This window comes from Bufo gargarizans, chromosome 5, assembly GCF_014858855.1.
Source record: "Bufo gargarizans isolate SCDJY-AF-19 chromosome 5, ASM1485885v1, whole genome shotgun sequence".
In the NCBI taxonomy this organism is placed as follows: Eukaryota; Metazoa; Chordata; class Amphibia; order Anura; family Bufonidae; genus Bufo; species Bufo gargarizans.
The window spans coordinates 416,945,355-416,968,351 of NC_058084.1; the positions used below are offsets into that span (position 1 = coordinate 416,945,355).

Consider the following 22,997-nt stretch of genomic DNA (forward strand, 5'->3'; position numbering starts at 1 on the left):
GCCTGCGCCAACTACGTTACAATGAGGAAGCCGGCACCAGGAGCGCGGCATTCACTCACTGCGCCTGCGCCGAATACAGAAGCGCTCGGCGCAGGTGCGGGAATTGGTACTCGATACTGAGAAGTTTCACGTCAATCAACAGGAGCGGGGCTGGAGGGACGCAATGGGCAGCTGAAATGGTTAGTGGACGGAGCCCTCTAGGTGCTAATGACGCCCACATAGCACCTAGGGGCTCATTAGCATATCTATAAAAGTACGTTTTTAACAAAAACGGCTGCAGGAACTACTGTTAGAAACATACTGTTATGTAGTGCTGACATGGGCACATCGCTAATGTCAGTCAGCTACAGAACAGTATTTCTGGTAGAAACCCTTTAATGAACAGCTGATTTTTTTTTAAGTTTTTGCCTCTCCATATTTAAGTAGCCATAATTTTTTATTTTCATTAAAATGGCTGTATGTGGCCTAGTTTTATGCCAGAGAAATTGCATTTTTTGGTGCTGTTTGAGCATACATTTTTATTTTTTTGGCATTGCAGAGATAGAAAAAGCGATTTTGGACATTGCTTTATTGTTTCTACCGGACCTATTTCACCCTGAATAACCTGTTAAATGAGTTTTCAGGTGTGGATACCTCATACGTAAGTGTCGTTTTCTTTTTTTTTTACATTTATGTCATGTATGTGCAATAAAAGGTATGCATAATACTTTTTTTTAAATCCCATTAAGGAATTCCTGTCTTACAGAATTCTTTGATGCTTAATAATGTATTAGCATATCCCTGTATCTCTATGGCCCAGGCTTTGGTTAGGACGACACCAGTGTGCTCTAACAGCAGGATTACCGAATTTACAGTCTAGGTCCCCAGGGCTGACCGCTGAGGGCTTACCCAGGCTCCGATCAGATCACTGGGACCTAATCAGAGGGGGAAATCCTCTTTGATCATGTGGTATTCAAAGAGTTAACGGTTGGGATTGGAGCTACCTCCGATGCTGGCTGTAGAAGACCCTGGCCGAAGTCACATCTGCAGGTAGTAAGTAGTGCAGAAGATAAATGGAGATAAAGTAAGGCGGCTGGAGGGTTTAAGGTGTCCGCAGGTTCTTACCGTACTGGGATGGAGAGAGTGATTGGACTACACTGGACCGAGTCCGCAAACTCCTTTTTATATATACAGGGGTTAAAAAAAAAAAGAAGATATACCTGTCAGCAGCGCTCTGGTTCCAGTGCCATGCTCCCTTCTCCACCACTTCCAGTCCCCGCTGGACTGGAAAAGCGACATGCTGGCCAGTCAGAGGCCTCAGAGGTGGCATGTGCAGGCATGGTACGTGACCACTGCCACCGCTGAGGCCACTTTTGATCCAGTGGAGTCTGGAAGCAGAGGAGAAGAGACTGGAAACACTGGTGAATTTGTTTTTTAAACCCCTGCACCTATGAAAAGGGGTTCCTGCAGAACCCTTTAATATTATGGAGCAGGGCCAAACATTTTTGAGGTGTTGCAGGTCATGAGCTGCTTTCCCAAATTACTATTCAGGGTGGCCAAGAAGACATGTCAGTTTCCTTTTTTGCTAGATCTCGTAGCCTGGATAGCGGATCCGCTCAGAATAAGTGACGTTTGTACTGATTTCATTACGGCCATTACTGTTTGATCGGTGAGGGTCTGATTGGACCACCTAATGATCAGAAGAACAAGTGCCACTATTCATATATTGGTGGTCTATCCTAAGGGTCTATTCACACATCCGTGTGTGTTTTGCGGATCCGCAAAACACGGACAGCAGCAATGTGCGTTCCGCATTTTGCGGACCGCACATTGCAGGTACTAAGAGAATATGCCTATTTTTGTCCGCTATTGCGGACAAGAATTGGGCATGTTCTATTTTTTTCAGGATCAGAATTGCGGACCCGGAAGTGCGGGTCCGCAATTCCGGATCGCGTGCGGCCCCATAGAAATGTATGGGTCCTCAATTCCGTTCGGCAAAATGCGGAATGGAATTGTGGATGTGTGAATGGAGCCTAAGGGTACGACCACACATTCGGCTTTTCTGATGCAGTTTTGGAAGGTAAAACCAGGAGTGAATAAAAAATAAAGCAAGAAGTTGTATCTGTCCTTTATACGTTCTCTGCTTTTCTGATCCACTCCTTATTTTGGCTTCCAAATCTGCGTTCAGAAAGCGTTTGGCCGTACCCTAAGGATAATCCAGGATTTGAAAATCTCTAATGAAAGTATATTTAGGAAATTACTGTCTTAACAATCCCCTAATATATTTGGTAAGGGCCTTTCAATGGCATATCTGTATCAATGTTTGGCCACAGCCTGTTCTGTATCTTGCAATGGCCTGACATGCGACTGCTGTGGGGCCCAGCACTGAACTGCTTTCCTAACACTGTCCTAGTCCTGCATCCACTGCTGCTTACATACAGTGAGGACAATGCAAGCTGGATAAATCCATATGTAGTTAGCTCCCCCTAGTGGTGGCTGCATGTAGCCAGAATTATGTCACTTGCAGCAGAATTCTCAGTAGTCAGTAGGGCTCGTTTTCTGCTGGGCCCTATAAGTTCTTTGTCCAAGCCTGTCATCTTGTGTTATGTATTTTAGCGCTCTCAGGTTTTATAGCATGGGAAACATATTGTTAATAATTGACTGCAGTACAAAAGAAGTTTGCATTGGGTAATGTTGTCTTTTGCTGCAGGTCTTCTTCTCCTTTGGACACAGAATGGCTCATCATTTAAGTTCAAGGCCCAGCAGAGCATCTGTTTCAGTTTCCAATGTAACAAAAGCTTCAAAGGTATATTCCACAATAAAATCGCTCCCACACACGTCACTATTCATTTACAACGATGACACTGCGCGCCGCTTTCTGTCTGCTATTTTATTTTATTTTTACAAGGGTTGAAGAGTTTCTGACTTCTTCTTTAGAGATTATAATCAGTATGATGCTATTTGACCTCCATACTCGACTTTATTTGAATAACGTGTCCAGATCCCAGGGCCTCCCAGCAAATCGTTCCTTAAAGGGGTGATCTACTTTTAGTTATTTTCTTAAGTTTAATACTGTGTCAGCTTTTAAAGGAGAACTATCAAAATATGAAATCTGAAAAAAAATTAATAATAATTAAATATCCCATATTTTCCCTTTCATCCTCCATGACGGCATACCATGGGAGATGACCTGCCTCCAACCAAGTAGGGACAGGAAGATAAATTTGACCCTCCGCCGGCTCCTCCTCAGTGTCTTCTGGGTCTGATTCAGAATTTAAAAGGTTTTTGTTCTCCTCTGAGGATACTAAGGAATTAATTAAAGGGGTTGTCCGGGTTTTTTACCCAGACAGCCCCCCTGAGGCTAGCATCGGAGCATCTCATTCTCCGATGCGCTCCCGTGCCCTGCGCCAAATCGCGCAGGGCACGGGCTTTTTTGTTTTTAATAACACACTGCCGGGCGGTAACTTCCGCCCGGCAGTGTGTTCGGTGACGTCACCGGCTCTGAGGGGCGGGCTTTAGCTCTGCCCTAGCCGTTTTACTGGCTAGGGCAGAGCTAAAACCTGCCCATCAGTGTCGGTGACATCACCGGGGTTCCTGTCAGCCCCATAGAGAGCCCAGTACGTCACCGGAACTCCTAAAAATGCCTTTGCCCTGCGCAATTTAGCGCAGGGCAAAGGAGAGCATTGGCGCATGAACTGCTCCGATGCTCATGTCAGGGGTGCTACAAAACAAAAAAAGGGGGGGAGGTCAGCACATCCCAATATGCAGTTGCACGTTGCTATGGCTGAAAATACATATCAAACACATAGTGCAACAGCACTCTACAAACCAAATAAAGTACAAAGGTATATTATATTGCCAATGCTATGCTAATAACTTAGAGATGCTTTGCAAATACTTTTTGTACAAAATTATTTGAGCCCGTCTGCCGCACGCCAAGGCGATCTCTAATCAGACGGGTCCTAACACTAAAGCTCACCTGTTGGGTGTCATAACAGCGACCATGAAATTCAGGAAGTGTAGGTCCCACATGCATGCTGGACCCCTTTTGGTTCATTTTGGGGCCAAAATGGCCTCCATTAAATCCAGGGACTATAAATACCAGCATGCATGCTGAGCAAACTAAGCACTCATGCTAATTAAAATCAGCCCATGGCGCAACACAGGCTACAGGAGTGCACGACCAAATAGGAGTCAGCCACAACTCCCATACAAACTACAAAACAAAAAAGGGGTGGTGTGCTGGCCTCCCCCCCCCCCCCCCCCCCTTTTTTCCTATTTTCCTTAAATCCCTCAGATGGGAATATAGGAGTAGACGCGCTGTCGCAAAAATTTGACTTTTAGCTGGCGTACGCCTTCCCCCTCTTCAGTTGATTTCCAAGGTGCTAAAAAAGGTCTGCATAGACAAGGCACATGTGATTTTAATAGCTCCTCTGTGGCCAAAAAAGCCATGGTTTCTCTTTGCTGAAGCTCTTGTCAATCCAGAGCCCGTGGGTTCTTCCATGGAGTCAAGATCTGTTGTCACAGGGTCCAGTCTATCATCCCAAAGTGGAAAGACTACATCTGGCAGCTTGGAACCTGAGAGGGTAACATCCAAGGGCTTATCGGACACCATAATTGACATCATGTCAGCCAGCAGGAAGATTTATTCCAAAATCTGGGAAAGATTCTGTGGTTGGTGTGGGGAAACTCCTCTCTGAGATTCTCCATCCAGGCAATTTTAGGATTCTTGCAAACAGGATTTGAAAAAGGGTTGCGTCCAAATATTTAAGACCTACTGTTCCTCCCTGGGATCTTAATTTAGTTCTGTCAGGCCTGACGAATTTCCCCTTTGAACCCCTTTCAGAGACCTCACTAAAATATGTTGTCCTAAAAACCCTATTTTTAGTAGCTATTACCTCAGCACGTAGAGTAAGTGAGATCCAGGCTCTAAAAATAGTGGAACCATTTCCCATGGTCTTTCCAGACAGGATTGTTTTTAGATTGGACAATTCTTTCCTTCCTAAAGTGGTATCTAATTTTCACAGACAGGAGACCACAAAGTCCTTTTAGGAAAACGGATTACTTGTTTGTGCAGTTCAGTGGGGCACATAAAGAACACAAAGCCACAAATAATTATTTGTCCAGATGGATAAAAATGGCCATATTGGAATCCTATAAGCCTTTAGGGGTATCTCCTCCAAAGTCGTTCACAGCTCACTCTACAAGATCTGTCGCAACGTCCTGGGCCAAAAGAGCAAGCGCTTCGTTAGAGCAGATCTGTAGGGCAGTGACATGGTCAAGCCCTCATACGTTTACTAAACACTACAGGGTAGATACTAGGGCTAGTCAGGAGCTTTCCTTTGGTAGACAGGTATTGCAGGCCATAGACCCTCCATGAACAAGTTTAATCTGTTATATATTTATGGTATGCCGTCATGGAGGATAAAAGGGAAAAACCATATTACTTACAGTACCGGTAATTTCCTTTTCATGCATCCTCCATGGTGGCATGGGTCCCCCCCTTCCCCCCCCAAAAATAAATAAATGTAAAGATATATAAGTGTAGGATAGTATATAGGTGGAGGTATGTGTTGGTGTGAATGAAAAAAATATAGAAAAAGACTCTCTACAGTAGGCTGTCGGTTCAGAAAGACACTGAGGAGGAGCCGGAGGAGGGTCAAATTTATCTTCCTGTCCGTACCTGGTTGGAGGCAGGTCATCTCTCATGGTATGCCATCTTGGGGGATTAATGAAAAGGAAATTACCGGTAAGTAATATGGTTTTGTTTCAAGTAATCAAAGATTGAACTTACTGGACTCGTGTAAGGAAGAGCATCTATGTCTGTATGACAATGACAACGCTTACTAGCGCTTGTTATCATAGGGCTACTGAGCCAGGAGGCACTGGAAAAATATGGAGGATTTCTTCTTTGCGGATAGGATGGGTATCCATCCATTTCAATGGGTCCGCAAAAAAATGCGGACAGCACACCGTTTGCTCTCCTTGTCCGTATGTCCGTTCCTCAGCCCTGCAAAAAATAAAGAACATGCAAAACTGTGCCAATTCCAGACACTACGTGGCCTTAAAATGCAACTTCTGGTAAATTTTTACAAATCTCTATGGTAGTTCTGTGTAGGAAAGGTGGAGCACTCTTAGTCGTTGTGATGTGCTTGCGAGACTCGACATTTAGGACAATTTTTTATTATCTGTTATGCAGAGCCACTCTCAAGGAGAAGATTTTACCGTTACGGCTACTCTTGTCTTCTTATATAAATGTATCACATTTAATTTTTTCTTTTAGAATCAAGATAGTGGACAGCCTATCATTCTGACTGCCGTAGCTTTACAAGATCACATTTTAAAAAATCTCCAACTCCAGCATCTCTCATTGGCTGATCCTTGTAAAGGAATCAAGAGTGCGAAGACGTCCGGGTTCCGAGGCGTGGACAGAAAAATGGTCAGACCTGTTGTTGATACCGGGATTAAGAGGAAACAAAAAGAAAAAGTCACCGTCAGTCCTACAGAGGAGGAATACGTTCTTGACCCACTTGGTCCAAAACTCACATTGGGTAAGTCACTGTTAACTGTTCTATATGGGTGTATAATATTACTTTAGGCCAGAAGTGCACAACCTTTTCTGGCCCATCGCAAGATTATAGTACTCAAATAAAGTGTTGTCCTATCTGGGACATTTATGTAAGCCATGTGTGTTTAAAACGTGCAGATTCAGGGGAATTCTTCCCCATTTAGCCCGCCAAAGAGGAGAAGTGGCAGTGAAATGTTTGTGGCTGTCTCCATTGTACTGTAGTATAACTACTTACAAACGTCTAGTGGGTCCGCATATAGCTCCGAATGTCCTTGCTCAGTACGCATTTGCAGGATTGGACAGCTGGTTGTAAGAGACAGATGGACGCCAGGTAGTAAAGGCAAGACGTCCCTGCCTTCCTGATTGTTGAACGTTATGTATACAGTCCAGGAAGAAGCTATAACGCTTCCTGCTTCTGTCCCGGCAATCACTTGATCCATGAGTAACTGGAGGAGCTGCTGGGTCTTAGCAGACCGGCTCTGCGGTGGCTCTAATTGGGGTGACCTATTAACTCCAGTTAGGCCACCTGCGCATGTTGCGTAATATGTGCGTTCTTTCCCCGCATAGGTTCTTGTGCAGAAAAACCGCAGGTAATACATTACCAGTAAAGTGTATGAGATAATACTAATCTCGTGTACACTTAGATGCTTTTTTCTGTATAGAAATTGACCTGCATTGCAGTTTTCAAATTTAATAGCATGTCAATTATGTTTGTGGTTTTACCTGCGGATTTCACCCTTTTCAATGCAACATAGATAGATACAGATATATATATATAGATATATATATTTTTTGTATAATTTTCCCTGTTAAAAAAGGGCAATAAAAAGATGCTAAAATAAAGCCTTCAAAAATAATTTGAATAACCAAACTAGGGTTGGGGGATTAATGAAAGTAATATGATTAATGATTAATTCGCCCTTTTAGAGTCTGCCAATATTTTTTTTCTTCCGATGTGCTGTATCAGCACCCCCTCTATATACAGTGTACCCTCCTATACACAGGATACCCCCTCTATATACAGTGCACCCCTCTATATACAGTGTACCCTCCTATACACAGGATACCCCCTCTATATACAGTGCACCCCTCTATATGCAGTGCACCCCTCTATATACAGTGTACCCTCCTATACACAGGATACCCCCTCTATATACAGTGCACCCCTCTATATACAGTGTACCCTCCTATACACAGGATACCCCCTCTATATACAGTGCACCCCTCTATATACAGTGTACCCTCCTATACACAGGATACCCCCTCTATATACAGTGTACCCTCCTATACAAAGGATACCCCCTCTATATGCAGTGCACCCCTCTATATACAGTACACCCCTCTTTACAGTGCAGTTATTGCCAGAAAAAAATGAATCAAGAAAATGTGATAATTGTCTTTAAAAAGGTTTTCCAAGACTTTAGAACTGATGCGCTATCTTCAAGCTAGATCACCAGTATCTGATCGGTGGGGGCTGACATCCTGTGAGCGCCGCAGCACAGCACTGTACATAGTATAGCGGCAGTGCTTGGTATCAGGCTCAGTCCCATTCACTTCTATGGGGCTGAGCCGCTCCTAGGCCATGTGACCGATGAAAGGGACATCACTTGGCCTAGGAAAAGCGCCGCTGCCTTCTGGGACAGCTGATCTGCGGGGGTCCTGGGTGTTGGACCTCCACCGATCCGATACTGATGACCTATCCTGATGATAGGTCATCAGTTCTAAAATCTCGTAAAAACCCATTAAAATAAAAATTAAGTAAAATTGCTCAGTATTGAAGTGTATAAACAGTTCAGGACCAGGGTAATTTTGGTATTCAGAACCAGAGACAGTTTAGCGGTTCACGCACATTAGTTTAATAGCTTTAACTTTTTTTTTGGGGGGGGGGGGGCTAGTGAGATGATGATTTTTTTTTATGTGTTGTATTAGGAATAGGATTACTTTTTGGGTTTCTTCTTTTTTTTTTTTAGCATTTTTAGACCTAGCACAGCGGGGAAATCTGCCGGGTTCCAGTCCCACTATCAGGGCTGTGCTCAGCATCCCAGAACCACAATCCTGGTAATCATGTTTGCAGCCCTAAATCCACTCAGAATATACAATGCCCAGGTTTTAAGGACTAGGGCCACCCTCCTCAACTTACAATGAGAGCCACAGGGATGCAAAGCTACAGCATCTTTTACTCCCTGCAGTGCTGAACTAGGGATTAGAGGACCCAGGGGACCCCCATACTGGAATCTCAGAGATGAAACCTCAATCTATTAGACATTTGTGGCAATAATATATTGGGATACTCATTAAAGTGGAGGCACTGTGTTATGTCTAGTGCCCCCATAACACTGCAAGTCACACCTAGAGCATCGCCCTCGATTACTGCCAGCCATAAACTGTAAGTATATACTTGTCCTAGAGGGAGGATTTATCAGCATTGCTATCAAATACTATCTTATGACAATCGGGTATTTCTGTATTATGACAGACAACCATGTCCGAGTCCTGAAGGCTGTAATAATAACTCACTGGGCATAATAAGTGCTTGTTCCATATAACTTTGCGAGTGTCATGTCAAATGACAGCTCAGCATTTATGGCTTATCTACAGATCCTGTGGAATGTCAAGAAGGGAATACCCCGTTAAGAAAGCCAAATCAGCAATAAAAAATGTCTTAAAAAAGAAATTTCTCAGTTTAGATAGAGATAGATTGATATTAAATAGATAGATATGAGATGGATATTACATAGATAGATATGAGATACATAGCCTGGCAAAGTGAGAAATCTAGAGGATGATACACAAGAGTAAAGAGGAGTATATCAGTGTCTGGAGAAAAGACATAAGAACATCACAAATGCTGACAGTATACCGGAGCCTGCAGAAGGAGTACAAACTGGCTCCATATCTGGAGAAACTCCCCAACCCTAGAGACTGACAGATCCTGAGCGATACAGACTGAGCGCCCACAGCCTGCTCATCGAATCCGGGCGGCACCGACAGAGGTACATGTCCAGCAGTGCGACCAGGAGGTCGTAGAGGATGAGGCTCACTTCCTGCTGCGGTGCCCCAAATACTCAGCAGTGAGGGACACTCGCTCCAGGAGACTGTCTGATCCCTGCCCAGAGAAAGAGAGACTCAACATACTGCTGGGGGGAAGAGGAAAACACAGCGGCCATAGCAGCAGACTCTTATATCCCCCCCCCCCCCCCGGATGTGTCCCTATCGCCCAACCCTACCCAATTATTTTCCAGTTGCTTTGGCAATGCTAACATGTATTTAGTCCTGTTAATAAAGCTGATTTCAATTTGATATGAGATAGATAGGTTATGGATAGATAGAGAGATAGATAGACAGACAGATAGACCAGGATTAGGACAGCACTGTCGGTGTAATCATCCACGGGGTGCCAGCAGTTAAGATGTGAACAACCAAGATGTGTATTTAGTTGCTTGAGAACAGTCCCAGCAAGAGGACTGAAACGTCGCTATATGGGTGAATAAAGGACACTTCTTTTTTTCATTGAAGTTTGGAAGGGCTGCGGTCTTTTCCATGTTGACAGACAGACAGATAGATACCTGCCATGTATATACAGGTCCTTCTCAAAAAATTAGCATATTGTGATAAAGTTCATTATTTTCTGTAATGTACTGATAAACATTAGACTTTCATATATTTTAGATTCATTACACACCAACTGAAGTAGTTCAAGCCTTTTATTGTTTTAATATTGATGATTTTGGCATACAGCTCAGGAAAACCCAAATTTCCTATCTAAAAAAATTAGCATATTTCATCCGACCAATAAAAGAAAAGTGTTTTTAATACAAAAAAAGTCAACCTTCAAATAATTATGTTCAGTTCTGCACTCAATACTTGGTCGGGAATCCTTTTGCAGAAATGACTGCTTCAATGCGGCGTGGCATGGAGGCAATCAGCCTGTGGCACTGCTGAGGTGTTATGGAGGCCCAGGATGCTTCGATAGCGGCCTTAAGCTCATCCAGAGTGTTGGGTCTTGCGTGTTTATCAGTACATTACAGAAAATAATGAACTTTATCACAATATGCTAATTTTTTTAGAAGGACCTGTATACTTCCCCTCCATCCCTGTAGTTGGCTCCTGGTCAGTGTAACAGACAGACAGACAGACAGATAGATATAGATAGATACCTGCCATGTACATATACTTCCCCTCCATCCCTGTAGTTGGCTCCTGGTCAGTGTAACAGACAGACAGACAGACAGACAGACAGATAGATATAGATAGATACCTGCCATGTACATATACTTCCCCTCCATCCCTGTAGTTAGCTCCTGGTCAGTGTAACAGACAGACAGATAGATATAGATAGATACCTGCCATGTACATATACTTCCCCTCCATCCCTATAGTTAGCTCCTGGTCAGTGTAACAGACAGACAGATAGATACCTGCCATGTACATATACCTCCCCTCCATCCCTGTAGTTAGCTCCTGGTCAGTGTAACAGACAGACAGACAGACAGACAGATAGATACCTGCCATGTACATATACTTCCCCTCCATCCCTATAGTTAGCTCCTGGTCAGTGTAAGGCTACATGCACACGTTCAGGATTCATGTGCGGAGAATCCGCACTGAAATCCGCAGGTGTTCTCAGGCAAATCCGTGCGGTCAATCCGCATTAATTGGTGCGGATTTGCTTGCGGATTTGCGTGCGGATTTGGTGCGGATTCGGTGCGGATTTTCCGCATGCGGATTTCACTAAGTGAATTAAGAAAATCCGGTCAGGAAAAAAAAAATTAATTGTCATGTCGCGGATTTTTAAATCCGCACCGCAGGTCAAAATCCGCGCGGAAAAAATCTGCATCGTGTGCATTGAGAATTTGAAATTCTCATAGAATACAATGTACATGACCTACGGTGCGGATTTTCCGCACGCAAATCCGCGCGGAAAATCCGCACGCAATCCTGATCGTGTGCAGGGGGCCTCACAGACAGACAGATAGATACCTGCCATGTACATATACCTCCCCTCCATCCCTGTAGTTAGCTCCTGGTCAGTGTAACAGACAGACAGACAGATAGATATAGATAGATACCTGCCATGTACTTATAATTCCCCTCCATCCCTGTAGTTAGCTCCTGGTCAGTGTAACAGACAGACAGACAGACAGATAGATATAGATAGATACCTGCCATGTACTTATAATTCCCCTCCATCCCTGTAGTTAGCTCCTGCTCAGTGTAACAGACAGACAGACAGACAGATAGATATAGATAGATACCTGCCATGTACTTATAATTCCCCTCCATCCCTGTAGTTAGCTCCTGCTCAGTGTAACAGACAGACAGACAGATAGATACCTGCCATGTACATATACTTCCCCTCCATCCCTGTAGTTAGCTCCTGGTCAGTGTAACAGACAGACAGACAGATAGATATAGATAGATACCTGCCATGTACTTATAATTCCCCTCCATCCCTGTAGTTAGCTCCTGGTCAGTGTAACAGACAGACAGATAGATATAGATAGATACCTGCCATGTACTTATACCTCCCCTCCATCCCTGTAGTTAGCTCCTGGTCAGTGTAACAGACAGACAGACAGACAGATAGATACCTGCCATGTACATATACCTCCCCTCCATCCCTGTAGTTAGCTCCTGGTCAGTGTAACAGACAGACAGACAGATAGACAGATAGATACCTGCCATGTACATATACCTCCCCTCCATCCCTGTAGTTAGCTCCTGCTCAGTGTAACAGACAGACAGACAGACAGATAGATATAGATAGATACCTGCCATGTACTTATACCTCCCCTCCATCCCTGTAGTTAGCTCCTGGTCAGTGTAACAGACAGACAGACAGACAGATAGATACCTGCCATGTACATATACCTCCCCTCCATCCCTGTAGTTAGCTCCTGCTCAGTGTAACAGACAGACAGACAGACAGACAGATAGATACCTGCCATGTACATATACCTCCCCTCCATCCCTGTAGTTAGCTCCTGGTCAGTGTAACAGACAGACAGACAGACAGATAGATACAGATAGATACCTGCCATGTACATATACCTCCCCTCCATCCCTGTAGTTAGCTCCTGGTCAGTGTAACAGACAGACAGACAGATAGATACCTGCCATGTACTTATACTTCCCCTCCATCCCTGTAGTTAGCTCCTGGTCAGTGTAACAGACAGACAGACAGACAGATAGATACAGATAGATACCTGCCATGTACATATACCTCCCCTCCATCCCTGTAGTTAGCTCCTGGTCAGTGTAACAGACAGACAGACAGATAGATACCTGCCATGTACTTATACTTCCCCTCCATCCCTGTAGTTAGCTCCTGGTCAGTGTAACAGACAGACAGACAGACAGACAGACAGATAGATACCTGCCATGTACATATACCTCCCCTCCATCCCTGTAGTTAGCTCCTGCTCAGTGTAACAGACAGACAGACAGACAGATAGATACCTGCCATGTACTTATACTTCCCCTCCATGCCTGTAGTTAGCTCCTGGTCAGTGTAACAGACAGGTTTTTCTACCACAGGCCTTTCTATTATTGCTATTGACGCCGGTAAATCCTCCATAGTAAGCGAGAGACAACCTCTCCCGTAATCGGGTGCTAATTACTTACAGATCCAATCATCCTTGACGTAAACGTCTCACTTGTCCCTCATAGAAATACTTTGTTAGTAAAGTTTCTCTTTCCTGTAACTTTCTGAATAATGATGACAACTTAATTACTTCTAACAAAATGACAAAAGAGAATCAGGCGCTGAACCCGTGCCTGCCGGGCAGATGTGTGCGGGACGTGGCGGGCCGTGTAACTAGGTGAGCTCAGGAGATGTCTCAAGGGGTTTGTTATTTCTACAGTTGCAAAGAAGGGACCTGAAGTCTTTTAGCGGTCATATGTATGGAACAAATACTATTGATACCAGACCAATATGAATAGTGCTTTAGATTTTCAGCAAATCCCTGTAAAAATTGCCATGATTTACAGACATTACAGGGGAAATATATCTTAAAGGGCATCTGTCAGCAGTTTTGTACCTATGACACTGGCTGACCTGTTACATGTGCACTTGGAAGCTGAAGGCATCTGTGTTGGTCCCATGTTCTTATGTGCCCGCATTGCTGAGAAAAATTATGTTTTAATATATGCAAATTAGCCTCTAGGAGCAACGGGGGCGTTGCCGTTACACCTAGAGGCTCAGTTCTCTCTGCAACTGCTGAACCCTCTGCACTTTGATTGACAGGACCAGGCAGTGAAAATGTCATGATGCCTTGTCCTGTCAAAGTGCAGAGGATGCATTTTTCTCAGCTGCCAAGCGCACATGCAACAGGTCAGCCATCGTCATAGGTACAAATCTGCTGACAGATTAAGATGAAAGATTTGTGGCAGATTTTGGTAAGAGCCAAGGTCAGAACTGGATCCAGCAGGATGGAGAACTAGAAGTCTCTCCTTTATATTTCCCATCCCTTTTTTAATCCATTCCTGGCTTTGGCTCCAAATGCTGCATCATAAACTGCATATGTGATTCCAGCTTATGGGAAAAGCCGAGGGCTGACATTACAGCAATCTGCCTTTGAGGCTACATGCACACAAACGTTATTTGTTTCCGCGTCCGCTCCGTTTTTTTTGCGGATAGGATGCGAACCCATTCATTTCAATGGGTCCGCAAAAAATGCAGACAGCACACCACATTAGTAAGTCCGTTCCGTAGCCCCGCAAAAAAAATAGAACATGTCCTATTCTTGTCCGTTTTAGGCATTGTTACAATGGATCTTCAAAAAAAACGGATGGCATATGCATGTCATCCATTTTTTGTTTTTATTGCGGATCTGCAATTTGCGGACCGCAAAACACATACGGTCGTGTGCATGTAGCCTAATTCTGCAAACTGTGCTTGCTTTCTTGTCACATTGCCGTTTAACTTGTCTGCTTGCATTAAAGGGGTTGTGCACATTTGGGAGGGGAGGTACCTGCTTCCTGGCCCTGGTTCCCCGCTCTTCCACTCTACAACCTCGGCTGCTCCGCTGTGCCCCCTGGATTTAAACTTCCTGTTTAGTGCCGCTGCCGCCAATCACTGCTCCCCTGTCACCTGATCATTTGTCATGACACAAGGGGAGCAGGTAACTGCTGTGGCCAGCGATTGGCTGCAGTGGTAGTAAACAGGAGCTTTAAATCCAGGGAGCCCGATCGGAGCTGCCAAGGCCGGGGAAATAGGTATACTCCCTTGACAGGTCTGCCCAGGAGGGGTGCACAGTCCCTTTAAACCTTTAGTAAATGTTAGGTTCTCCTCCTGCTTCTTCATAATGATAGCATAGTTGTGCATGGTGAATATCATAGGGATGTGATCCCAATTTTCTGATTGTTGTTTATTTTTTATCTTATATCCTATATATGATTATGGCGGCTGCCATGTCGCCTGAGCTGTTGTTATAACAGCCACGTGGACCTTAAGCAGAATGGGGTTTGTAGACAAGCTGTGGCATCACCTATTGTCAATTATAGGATCCAGTGTTAAATATGTATAGGTGATATCTGTTGCTGTAAACCTACCTGTGATGATAATGAGATGACTGCTGAAAAGTAATCTCTACAGAGCAGGAAGTGCTTAGTGCTCATTGTGAAAACTGCAGGATTTTAGGATTTTTGAATATAAACAGTGACATAGAATATGAAAGATAACATCCTTAACGATTCAAAAAATCACGTTTGACCTAAAACATCATTGAAACAATAGGTCCTTTTGTCCATTTGAGGTGGACCTTTAAATGTAGGTAAATTGAGTCTTTCCTGTAATTGTTTTTGACACGCGGCTGAATGATGATAAAACCACGCTGGCTCAGCCATCACTCCATACGAGACCCTTGTAATCCCCTAACATGGCAGAGCAGTGAGATCGAGCCTGCTGGTCTTCAGTCATCATCCGCGCGGTCTCGCTTTCATCTATATAATTCAGCACAGTAACAGGCAGCCTTTGACATTGATTAATGTCATACAGTGGCTTAAGTTAGTCCTCAGATTTGTTCGGAGCTCAAGGAGCAATGGTTTCTTTCCCTGAATGACTCAATTCATAACGCTCTCCATGTGACTGATTGATTACGGGTATGATGTCTCTCCCCATTGTAATGATTGACAGGACAAAAGAGGACTCGGGAGAATTGCCCTCTAGATGTATTCTCTACACCGTGTAGCTGTCATTACTAGTCAGTCACTAAAGGTGTCAGTGGTAAAGGCAGAAAAATAATTAGTACAATGTCGGCTCCACACGCGAGGTTAGCCAAGACAAATACAGTTCAGACCGCGATCAGATCATCAATTAGGCGTCGGGGCCATGTCTGAACACATTGGGAGTTATGGAAGGCAGTCAGAAGCTCTCTTTATAGGTTTTATTAGCGAGAGCATGTATTGGGGTAACGATGCTAATAACCCCCAAAAGTTGCCTTTTCATCTTGCCAATCATTTTGTCATTTTGGTTAAAGCACAGAGACTTGGGATTGTCGAGGCTCCTGCGACGGCCCTCACCAGCGATGAGTGGTCCAAAGTGAAGCAGCGGTCCGTTCAGCAAGGCGACTCTCTGCAGCCGTGTGTCATCTGTAAGGAAGAGTTTAAACTTCACCCACAGGTACAGTAAGTACTCTGGGCTTTCAGCGCCACGTGTCAGGTCAGGTGTATGGATGTCATAGAGGGGGTCCCTTGTTTGGAAGACCTTTTACATCGGTGGGTTACACAGGGGGAATGTGTGTCGGCCATGGCTCTCCACGGCAATACCAGCTGGTTGTACAGGAGTAGTGCTGCGGATAGGGAGTAAAGATTGCTACTCTTACTGTTCTTACTGCCCCCAGTTCCCCTGCTGTTACCTTTCATAACTGCCCTGAAATACACTGTCTGGACTTCTGTGCCTTGGTAACATGATGGAGAGGACTGCTGTGTACATGCGCAGGAGTCCTGACAATGTATTGAAGAGCAGCTTTAAACCCTGACAGCGGAGGAATGGGGGGGGGCAGTAGCAAAAAAAATAATAATAATAGAGCTCCTTATCTACAGTACTTCTCGTGTATTACTGTAGATAATAGACCAATATCGTGGCAACAGATTTCCTTTAATTTAAGACCAGCCCTTCAAAGGTGTTTTCTGAGACTTATATACTGATGACCTATCCTCTAGATAGGTCATTGGTATTGTATCTGTGGGGGTCCGACACCCAGGACCCCTGCCAATCAGCTGTTTTCAGAAGACACCAGCGCTTGCAGTAGAGTCACAGCCTTCTCTCAGCTTTCTCTAGACCAAGTGACGTCACATTTAATGGTCACATGGCCTAGGGGGAGCTCAGCCCCCACTGAAGTGAATGGTGCTGAACTGCCATACCAAGCACAGCCGCTATAAAATGTACAGCACTGTGCTTGGGCAGCAGGGAGAAAGCTGCCGTAGCAGGTACCTTCTCACCGCGGTGCTCACCACAGCAGGTACCTTCTTACTACAGTACGCACCGCAGCAGGTACCTTCTTACTACAGTACGCACCGCAGCTGGAGCCTTCTCAAACAACTGATCGGCGGGGGTCCCGGGTATCAGTATTAGTGTTGAGCGAAGTGAGCTTTTGGATGTTAAATCTGAAGTAACTTCATTCAAAACTTCAGATTCATACGGTACAGATATCCGACAGTATTACAATTAGGGATGAGCAAATCGAGTGGTACCTTGGAACCGAACACGAGTTCGGGAAACGTTTTTTTTTACAGTAAAAATTAATTTATGAAGTTATTACCCAAAGTCTCGCGAGACTTCGCGAAGCAATAACTTCGGCTCATCGGAGCCAATACAGACCCCCTGCTCCGTACAGTATTAGAACGAAGTTTTATGCGAATCGACTTCAGCTGTTTCATCCGAAGTCGATTCGCTCATCCCTAATTACAATGTATGGGTTCCAATGAGCCAAAGTTAGTTATTTGCGAAGTCGCGTGTGATTTCTTTGAAAACTTTGGTAGTTTGGTAGTAAAACCACTTTAAAACTTGAAACCGAACCCTGCTTCTGTTTTGAGGTACCAGTTGGAACTGAACCCGAGTTCGGTTTCAAGTTTTAAAGTGGTTTTAAACTTTGAAAATCAACTACTGAAGTTATTCAACAAAGTCACATGCGACTTTGCAAATAACTTGGGCTCCTCGGAGCCCATACATTTTAATACTGTACAGTATAAATCCGAAGTCTTGAACAAAGCGACTTCGGATGTAACATCCAAAGCTCTCTTTGCTCAACACTAATCCTGATGACCGATCCTCTGGGACCCGGGACCCCCGACGCTCAGCTGTTTGCCTCCGATTGCGGTGAGCACCACGGTGAGAAGGTACCTGCTGTGTTGAGCACGGCAGCTTTCTCCCTGCTACCTAAGCACAGCGCTGTACCCTGCATGGGTAATTATCTTTTGGGTTCACACTGGGATAGTATGTGTCGGCATACTTTTTTCTTTTTTTTTTACTGTAACCCACTATATAGGAGAGCATAGTAGACTACCCGTTTCTCATACAGTGAGTTTGAATGGGCACCATATGCCACTGTACACTTCTCATACGTCACAGCCTTTTGTCAGCGGTAGTCGATGGTGAATACTACAAGGGCATACCTTCGATAGAAGGAAAAAAGTGATATGTGAGCAGAGACTAAGACACAGTTGAAATGCTGATAGTATTGTATTATTTTACTGTTTCACCGTTGCACATTGTTTTCCATGTAAATTTACATTGATAAGTGTCCGCCTCGCTTGTTTTACAGGTTCTGCTTTCATGTTCTCACGTATTTCACAGGGTAAGTGGAATATCTGCACATGATATATTGCATTTCGGATATTTCTGCCTGTGTAAACACCGCTGTACATTTTGCAGGGCAGTAATGACAGTCAAGTATTTTTATGGTCAGTCGGCTCATGACCTGTTATTTCCACATCTGAATGCGTCATGAACCAGCTAGATTTCCGGACTGTCAGGGTACGGCCAGTCAAATTGGCCCCCGAGTGGTGTCCGATAAAGTACCATACCTTTCCATAGGAATACACTTTAATCTTTAGGCAGAAGAAAATGACATCAAAATCCTATTTCCCCTCCAGGTGTGTTTAGAAGCATATGAGAAATTCACTGGAAGAAAAGCCTGCCCAATGTGCAGACGGAATCAGTATCAGACCAGAGTAATACACGATGCGGCTCAGCTGTTCAGAGCACAATGTGCCACCAGGTGATGCTGCGTCCACATAAGTCTTATCATTTACTGTATGTTACACGGATTTAGTAGAACATTTATTTTGACAGATTCGTTAAAGAATGCCCTTGAGTTGTTTAAAATTCACATTGGTCCTAATTTTTTTTCTAATTTTGCCTCTGATATCTACATTTTCTTGTAGGGGATATGGACAGTACTAATGGGGGCTTCTGTCCTGCATTTTAATTTCTTAAAGGGGAATTCCCATCTAGGACATTGGTGGCTTAATGCTAGGATATGCCATCAGTGTGAGATAAGTTAGGGTCCCAACTCTGGGGTTGTCCAGAATGGGGCCCCCCAAAGAGAATGAGAGCACACAGCGTTCACTGCTATGGGACTCGCCCGGCTATTTTCAGAAGTCCCATAGTGGTGAGTAGAGAGCAAGCTGTGGAAATAGTGAATGGAGGCTGGCCACGCATGGACTACTGCCCTCCCTTTACTTCGGAGGTCCCATTCTGGCAATCAGAGCATCAATGCACCTATCTGACATTGATGGCATCTCCTGGATCGTAATTTACATCTGCATATGTAAGCCAAAACCAGCAGTAGTAGAATTTACACAGAAAAAGTATAACGGAAAGACTTCTGTGTTTTGGACCCACTCCTGGTTCCAGCTTACAAATACTGATGAAAAATACTGGTCAGATACTGACTGTGAAAAATAGTTTTTTGGTGGCTATTTTCTGCACTTTTGTGCTTTCAGTGGCATTTTTTCAGGTTAGCTTCTTCTGGTGTTTGGAATATCAGATTTAGGCTGCATTCACATCACCGCTATTAATCTCCATTGTTCTGCTTCATTCTGGGAGCATAAAAACGAAAATAACAAGTAACAATTTTGTCACTTAGATGACCTGAATGGCTCCAAATGACATCCATGGACTATAAATCCTCAATTTTGTGCAATGATAATAAAGTAACCTACATAGTACATAAGGCCGAAAAAAGGCATTTGTCCATCCAGTTCGGCCTGTCATCCTGCAAGTTGATCCAGAGGAAGGCAAAAAAAAAAAACTGAGGTAGAAGCCAATTTTCCTCACTTAAGGGGAAAAAAATTCCTTCCCGACTCCAATCAGGCAATCAGAATAACTCCCTGGATCAATGACCCCTCTCTAGTAGCTATAGCCTGTAATATTATTACACTCCAGAAATACATCCAGGCCCCTCTTGAATTCCTTTATTGTACTCACCATCACCACCCCCTCAGGCAGAGAGTCCCATAGTCTCACTGCTCTTACCGTAAAGAATCCTCTTCTCTGTTTGTGTACAAACCTTCTTTCCTCCAGACGCAGAGGATGTCCCCTCGTCACAGTCACCGTCCTGCTTATAAATAGATGATGGGAGAGATCTCTGTACTGACCCCTGATATATTTACACATAGTAATTAGATCTCCCCTCAGTCGTCTTTTTTCTAAAGTAAAATTACTTTAATTCAGCATTATTGGGGTCTGTAGGTTGCCAGATTATCAAATATTGTGGATCATTAGTCATAGAAAAGTACCTAAAATCTACTTGTAAAGTATGACGTTGCTTTTTAATCAGAGGGTCTCTTTCCAAAAAGTCTCTTCTTAGTTTTCTGGAAGAAGAAGACGCCTTCACAAGTATCATGTATTTCTCTGCTGGAAACCAATGGCAGATTATCAAACGTTCGGTATTATTGGATGCTGGAATTAAAGAATGTCTCTGTATTAGTATAAAGGAGTGGGATGTTTTTTTCTGGCTCTTTGTTATTTTTCCTTTGTGAGAGATTATAAAGATGCACAAAATGGCAATAATAGAAATATATGATAACATTTGGTAACATTGTATCTAGTAATAGTAATGCGCCCCTATGTAGAGAATCAGGCCTCATCCTTCAGGTTTTTCCTTTTACTCCTCAGGATACAAGCTTGTTGGAGGGGATACAGAGTGCGGAAATGGTACAAACATTTACGACAAACAACACCTCCCAAAGACCCCAAGTTACGGAAGAAGTTCTTTGAGGAGAAGGTGCCTGTTCATTTTATGTTGTAAGAAATGATTGACTTGTGGTGTCACATTATTCTGGGGAACCTTTCACATGGTGCATTCAGCAGCATAGCAGCATGGCAGCATGGTATAGCACGGGATGAGCGGAGCAGATTAATCCATGAAAAATTACCTGAAGCCACAGTTACATGTTAAATGCTTGTAAACGTCACCACTTGTTTGTAAAAGGTACAGCTGTGGTATACAGGAAATATGTATATATATTATAGATAGATGTGTGTAAAAAAACCTCACCGCGTCCACATGGGTGAGTAAACTTTTTCTATTTTTTTAATTATTTTGGAGCACTACCTGTTTACATTTTTTAAATACACAGGCGTGCACCTGTGCTTTTTAGATTTTTTTGTTGTTTTACTCTGGTGCTGCCATTTTACATTTTTTTTTGTTTTGTTTTGAGATGTATATAAAGATAGATGGATAGATAGAGAAAAGAAATGGAAGGAGAGCAGCACTATGGTCCAAAAATGATGGTTTGAAATAGTGCAAAAGAATTGCAATACTCCCAAGTCAAGGATTTCCTTTATTCACCCATACTGTACAATGGTGCAACTTTTCACCTCAATCAGTGGAGCTTTTCTTACTAGAGAAAAGCTCCATTGAGTAAGCTGAAACTTCGGTTTGATTAGGCTACTTTCACACGGCCGTTTCAGGGTCCGTCTGTGAGATCCGTTTCAAGGCTCTCACAAGCGTCCCCAAACGGATCAGCTTAGCCCCAATGCATTCTGAATGGATGCGGATCCGTTCAGAATGCATCAGTTTGGCTGCGTACTGCCTTCATTCCGCTGTGGAGGCGGACACCAAAACGCTGCTTGCAGCGTTCTGGTGTCCGCCTGGCGGTGCGGAGCCATATATACAAATAGGTAGATATTAGATGAATAGACAGACAGATTATATTTGATGGATAGATATTAGATGCATAGATTGATAATAGGTAGATATTAGGTAGATTACATGCATAGATATTACATAGAGATGAAGAAATAAATGATAGATAGATAGATATGGATAAATAGATAGATAAATATGGATAAATAGATAGATAAATATAGATAGATAAATATAGATATGGATAGATAGATAGATATTAGACGGATAGATGATAGATAGATAAATATGGATAAATAGATAGATAGATAGATAGATGGATAGATGAAGATGACAGTGAGGCCTCCAGCAAATGTAAGGACTCTGATTACAGGATTTCTTAAGCTTTGATGGATTACTACATCTCCTTTAATTAAATGGCAGACAACCATGAGCCGTAAAGCCATGTCATACATCATGCGGATCCTAAAACATTCTGTCCTTTCTGGAGCTGGGGACACGGGAGGTGAATCCTGGTCCTGCACTGGTTTCTGGGTTACCTCCATGTTCCTGTTGATGGTGTCCAGGACATGAACTGAGAATGAGAAGTTTATGACAGGTCTGACAGAGCCACAGTAGTTTTACTGAGATCTAAGAGCCCCTGAAAGGTCACGGCAACTATCTCATTTATGTCAGTATCCACAATCTGTGTGTACAGAAGGCAAACTGCTCCCCACAACGCAGCCGGCACGGTCACAAGCCGCTTTGATCCTTACCTATAAACCCAGCTTGCATAAGCCACTTAATTGAAGCAGCTCATTTTACGGGGGCCAGTAAATCTTTCTCATATGCATTACATTATCTGGAGCAGGATTTAATGCCAGCCCCGCTCTTTAGAAGGAACTCGTTGGGGCGTCTGTAGGATTTGTCTCTCCCGCTATGAGATTTCCCCAAATGTCTCACCAAACACTGGGCCGGTGGCGGGGTTCACTTGTTGGCTTGATCAGGACAGGACAAACATTCTGCTGTCAGCTAGCACCGGCTCCGAGGTATTAACCCCGTAAAGTCTTATCACTGACTCATTGATGTGCAGTAAATTCCAGGCCTTTTCATTTTACTTTTCAAGATTGCAATAAGTCAACACATTAGTAAGCAATTTGCTGACATTAAGATGGATTACTTGGAAAGAAAAAATAAAAGACTCCTGGGAGTGCAGAGTTCACCTGAGCATTCTTCTTAGACCCTTTTTTATCTTTGTATATACTTTTTCCAGACATTTGTATTCTCCTCGCTCTACATTAGCTAATTTCAGCATTGTGCATCTGTTAACACGTCTTTGTGGCCTCGTTGGTCGTGTGGGGAATAAAAAGCAGTTA

At 43.6% G+C, this 22,997-nt stretch overlaps 1 protein-coding gene across 1 annotated transcript in view; it reads left to right on the forward strand.

Annotated features, from left to right (window-relative positions):
- Positions 1 to 534: 534 nt before the first annotated feature.
- Positions 535 to 22,997, forward strand: part of RNF32 (ring finger protein 32) — a 31,574-nt gene continuing 9,111 nt past the window's right edge. The window contains exons 1-7 of the mRNA XM_044295132.1: positions 535 to 640; positions 2,690 to 2,785; positions 6,263 to 6,530; positions 16,027 to 16,169; positions 18,313 to 18,345; positions 18,644 to 18,768; positions 20,670 to 20,778. Coding sequence (XP_044151067.1) covers positions 2,714 to 2,785; positions 6,263 to 6,530; positions 16,027 to 16,169; positions 18,313 to 18,345; positions 18,644 to 18,768; positions 20,670 to 20,778 — 750 coding nt within the window. The 5' untranslated portion in view covers positions 535 to 640; positions 2,690 to 2,713. The remainder of the gene's footprint in view (positions 641 to 2,689; positions 2,786 to 6,262; positions 6,531 to 16,026; positions 16,170 to 18,312; positions 18,346 to 18,643; positions 18,769 to 20,669; positions 20,779 to 22,997) is intronic.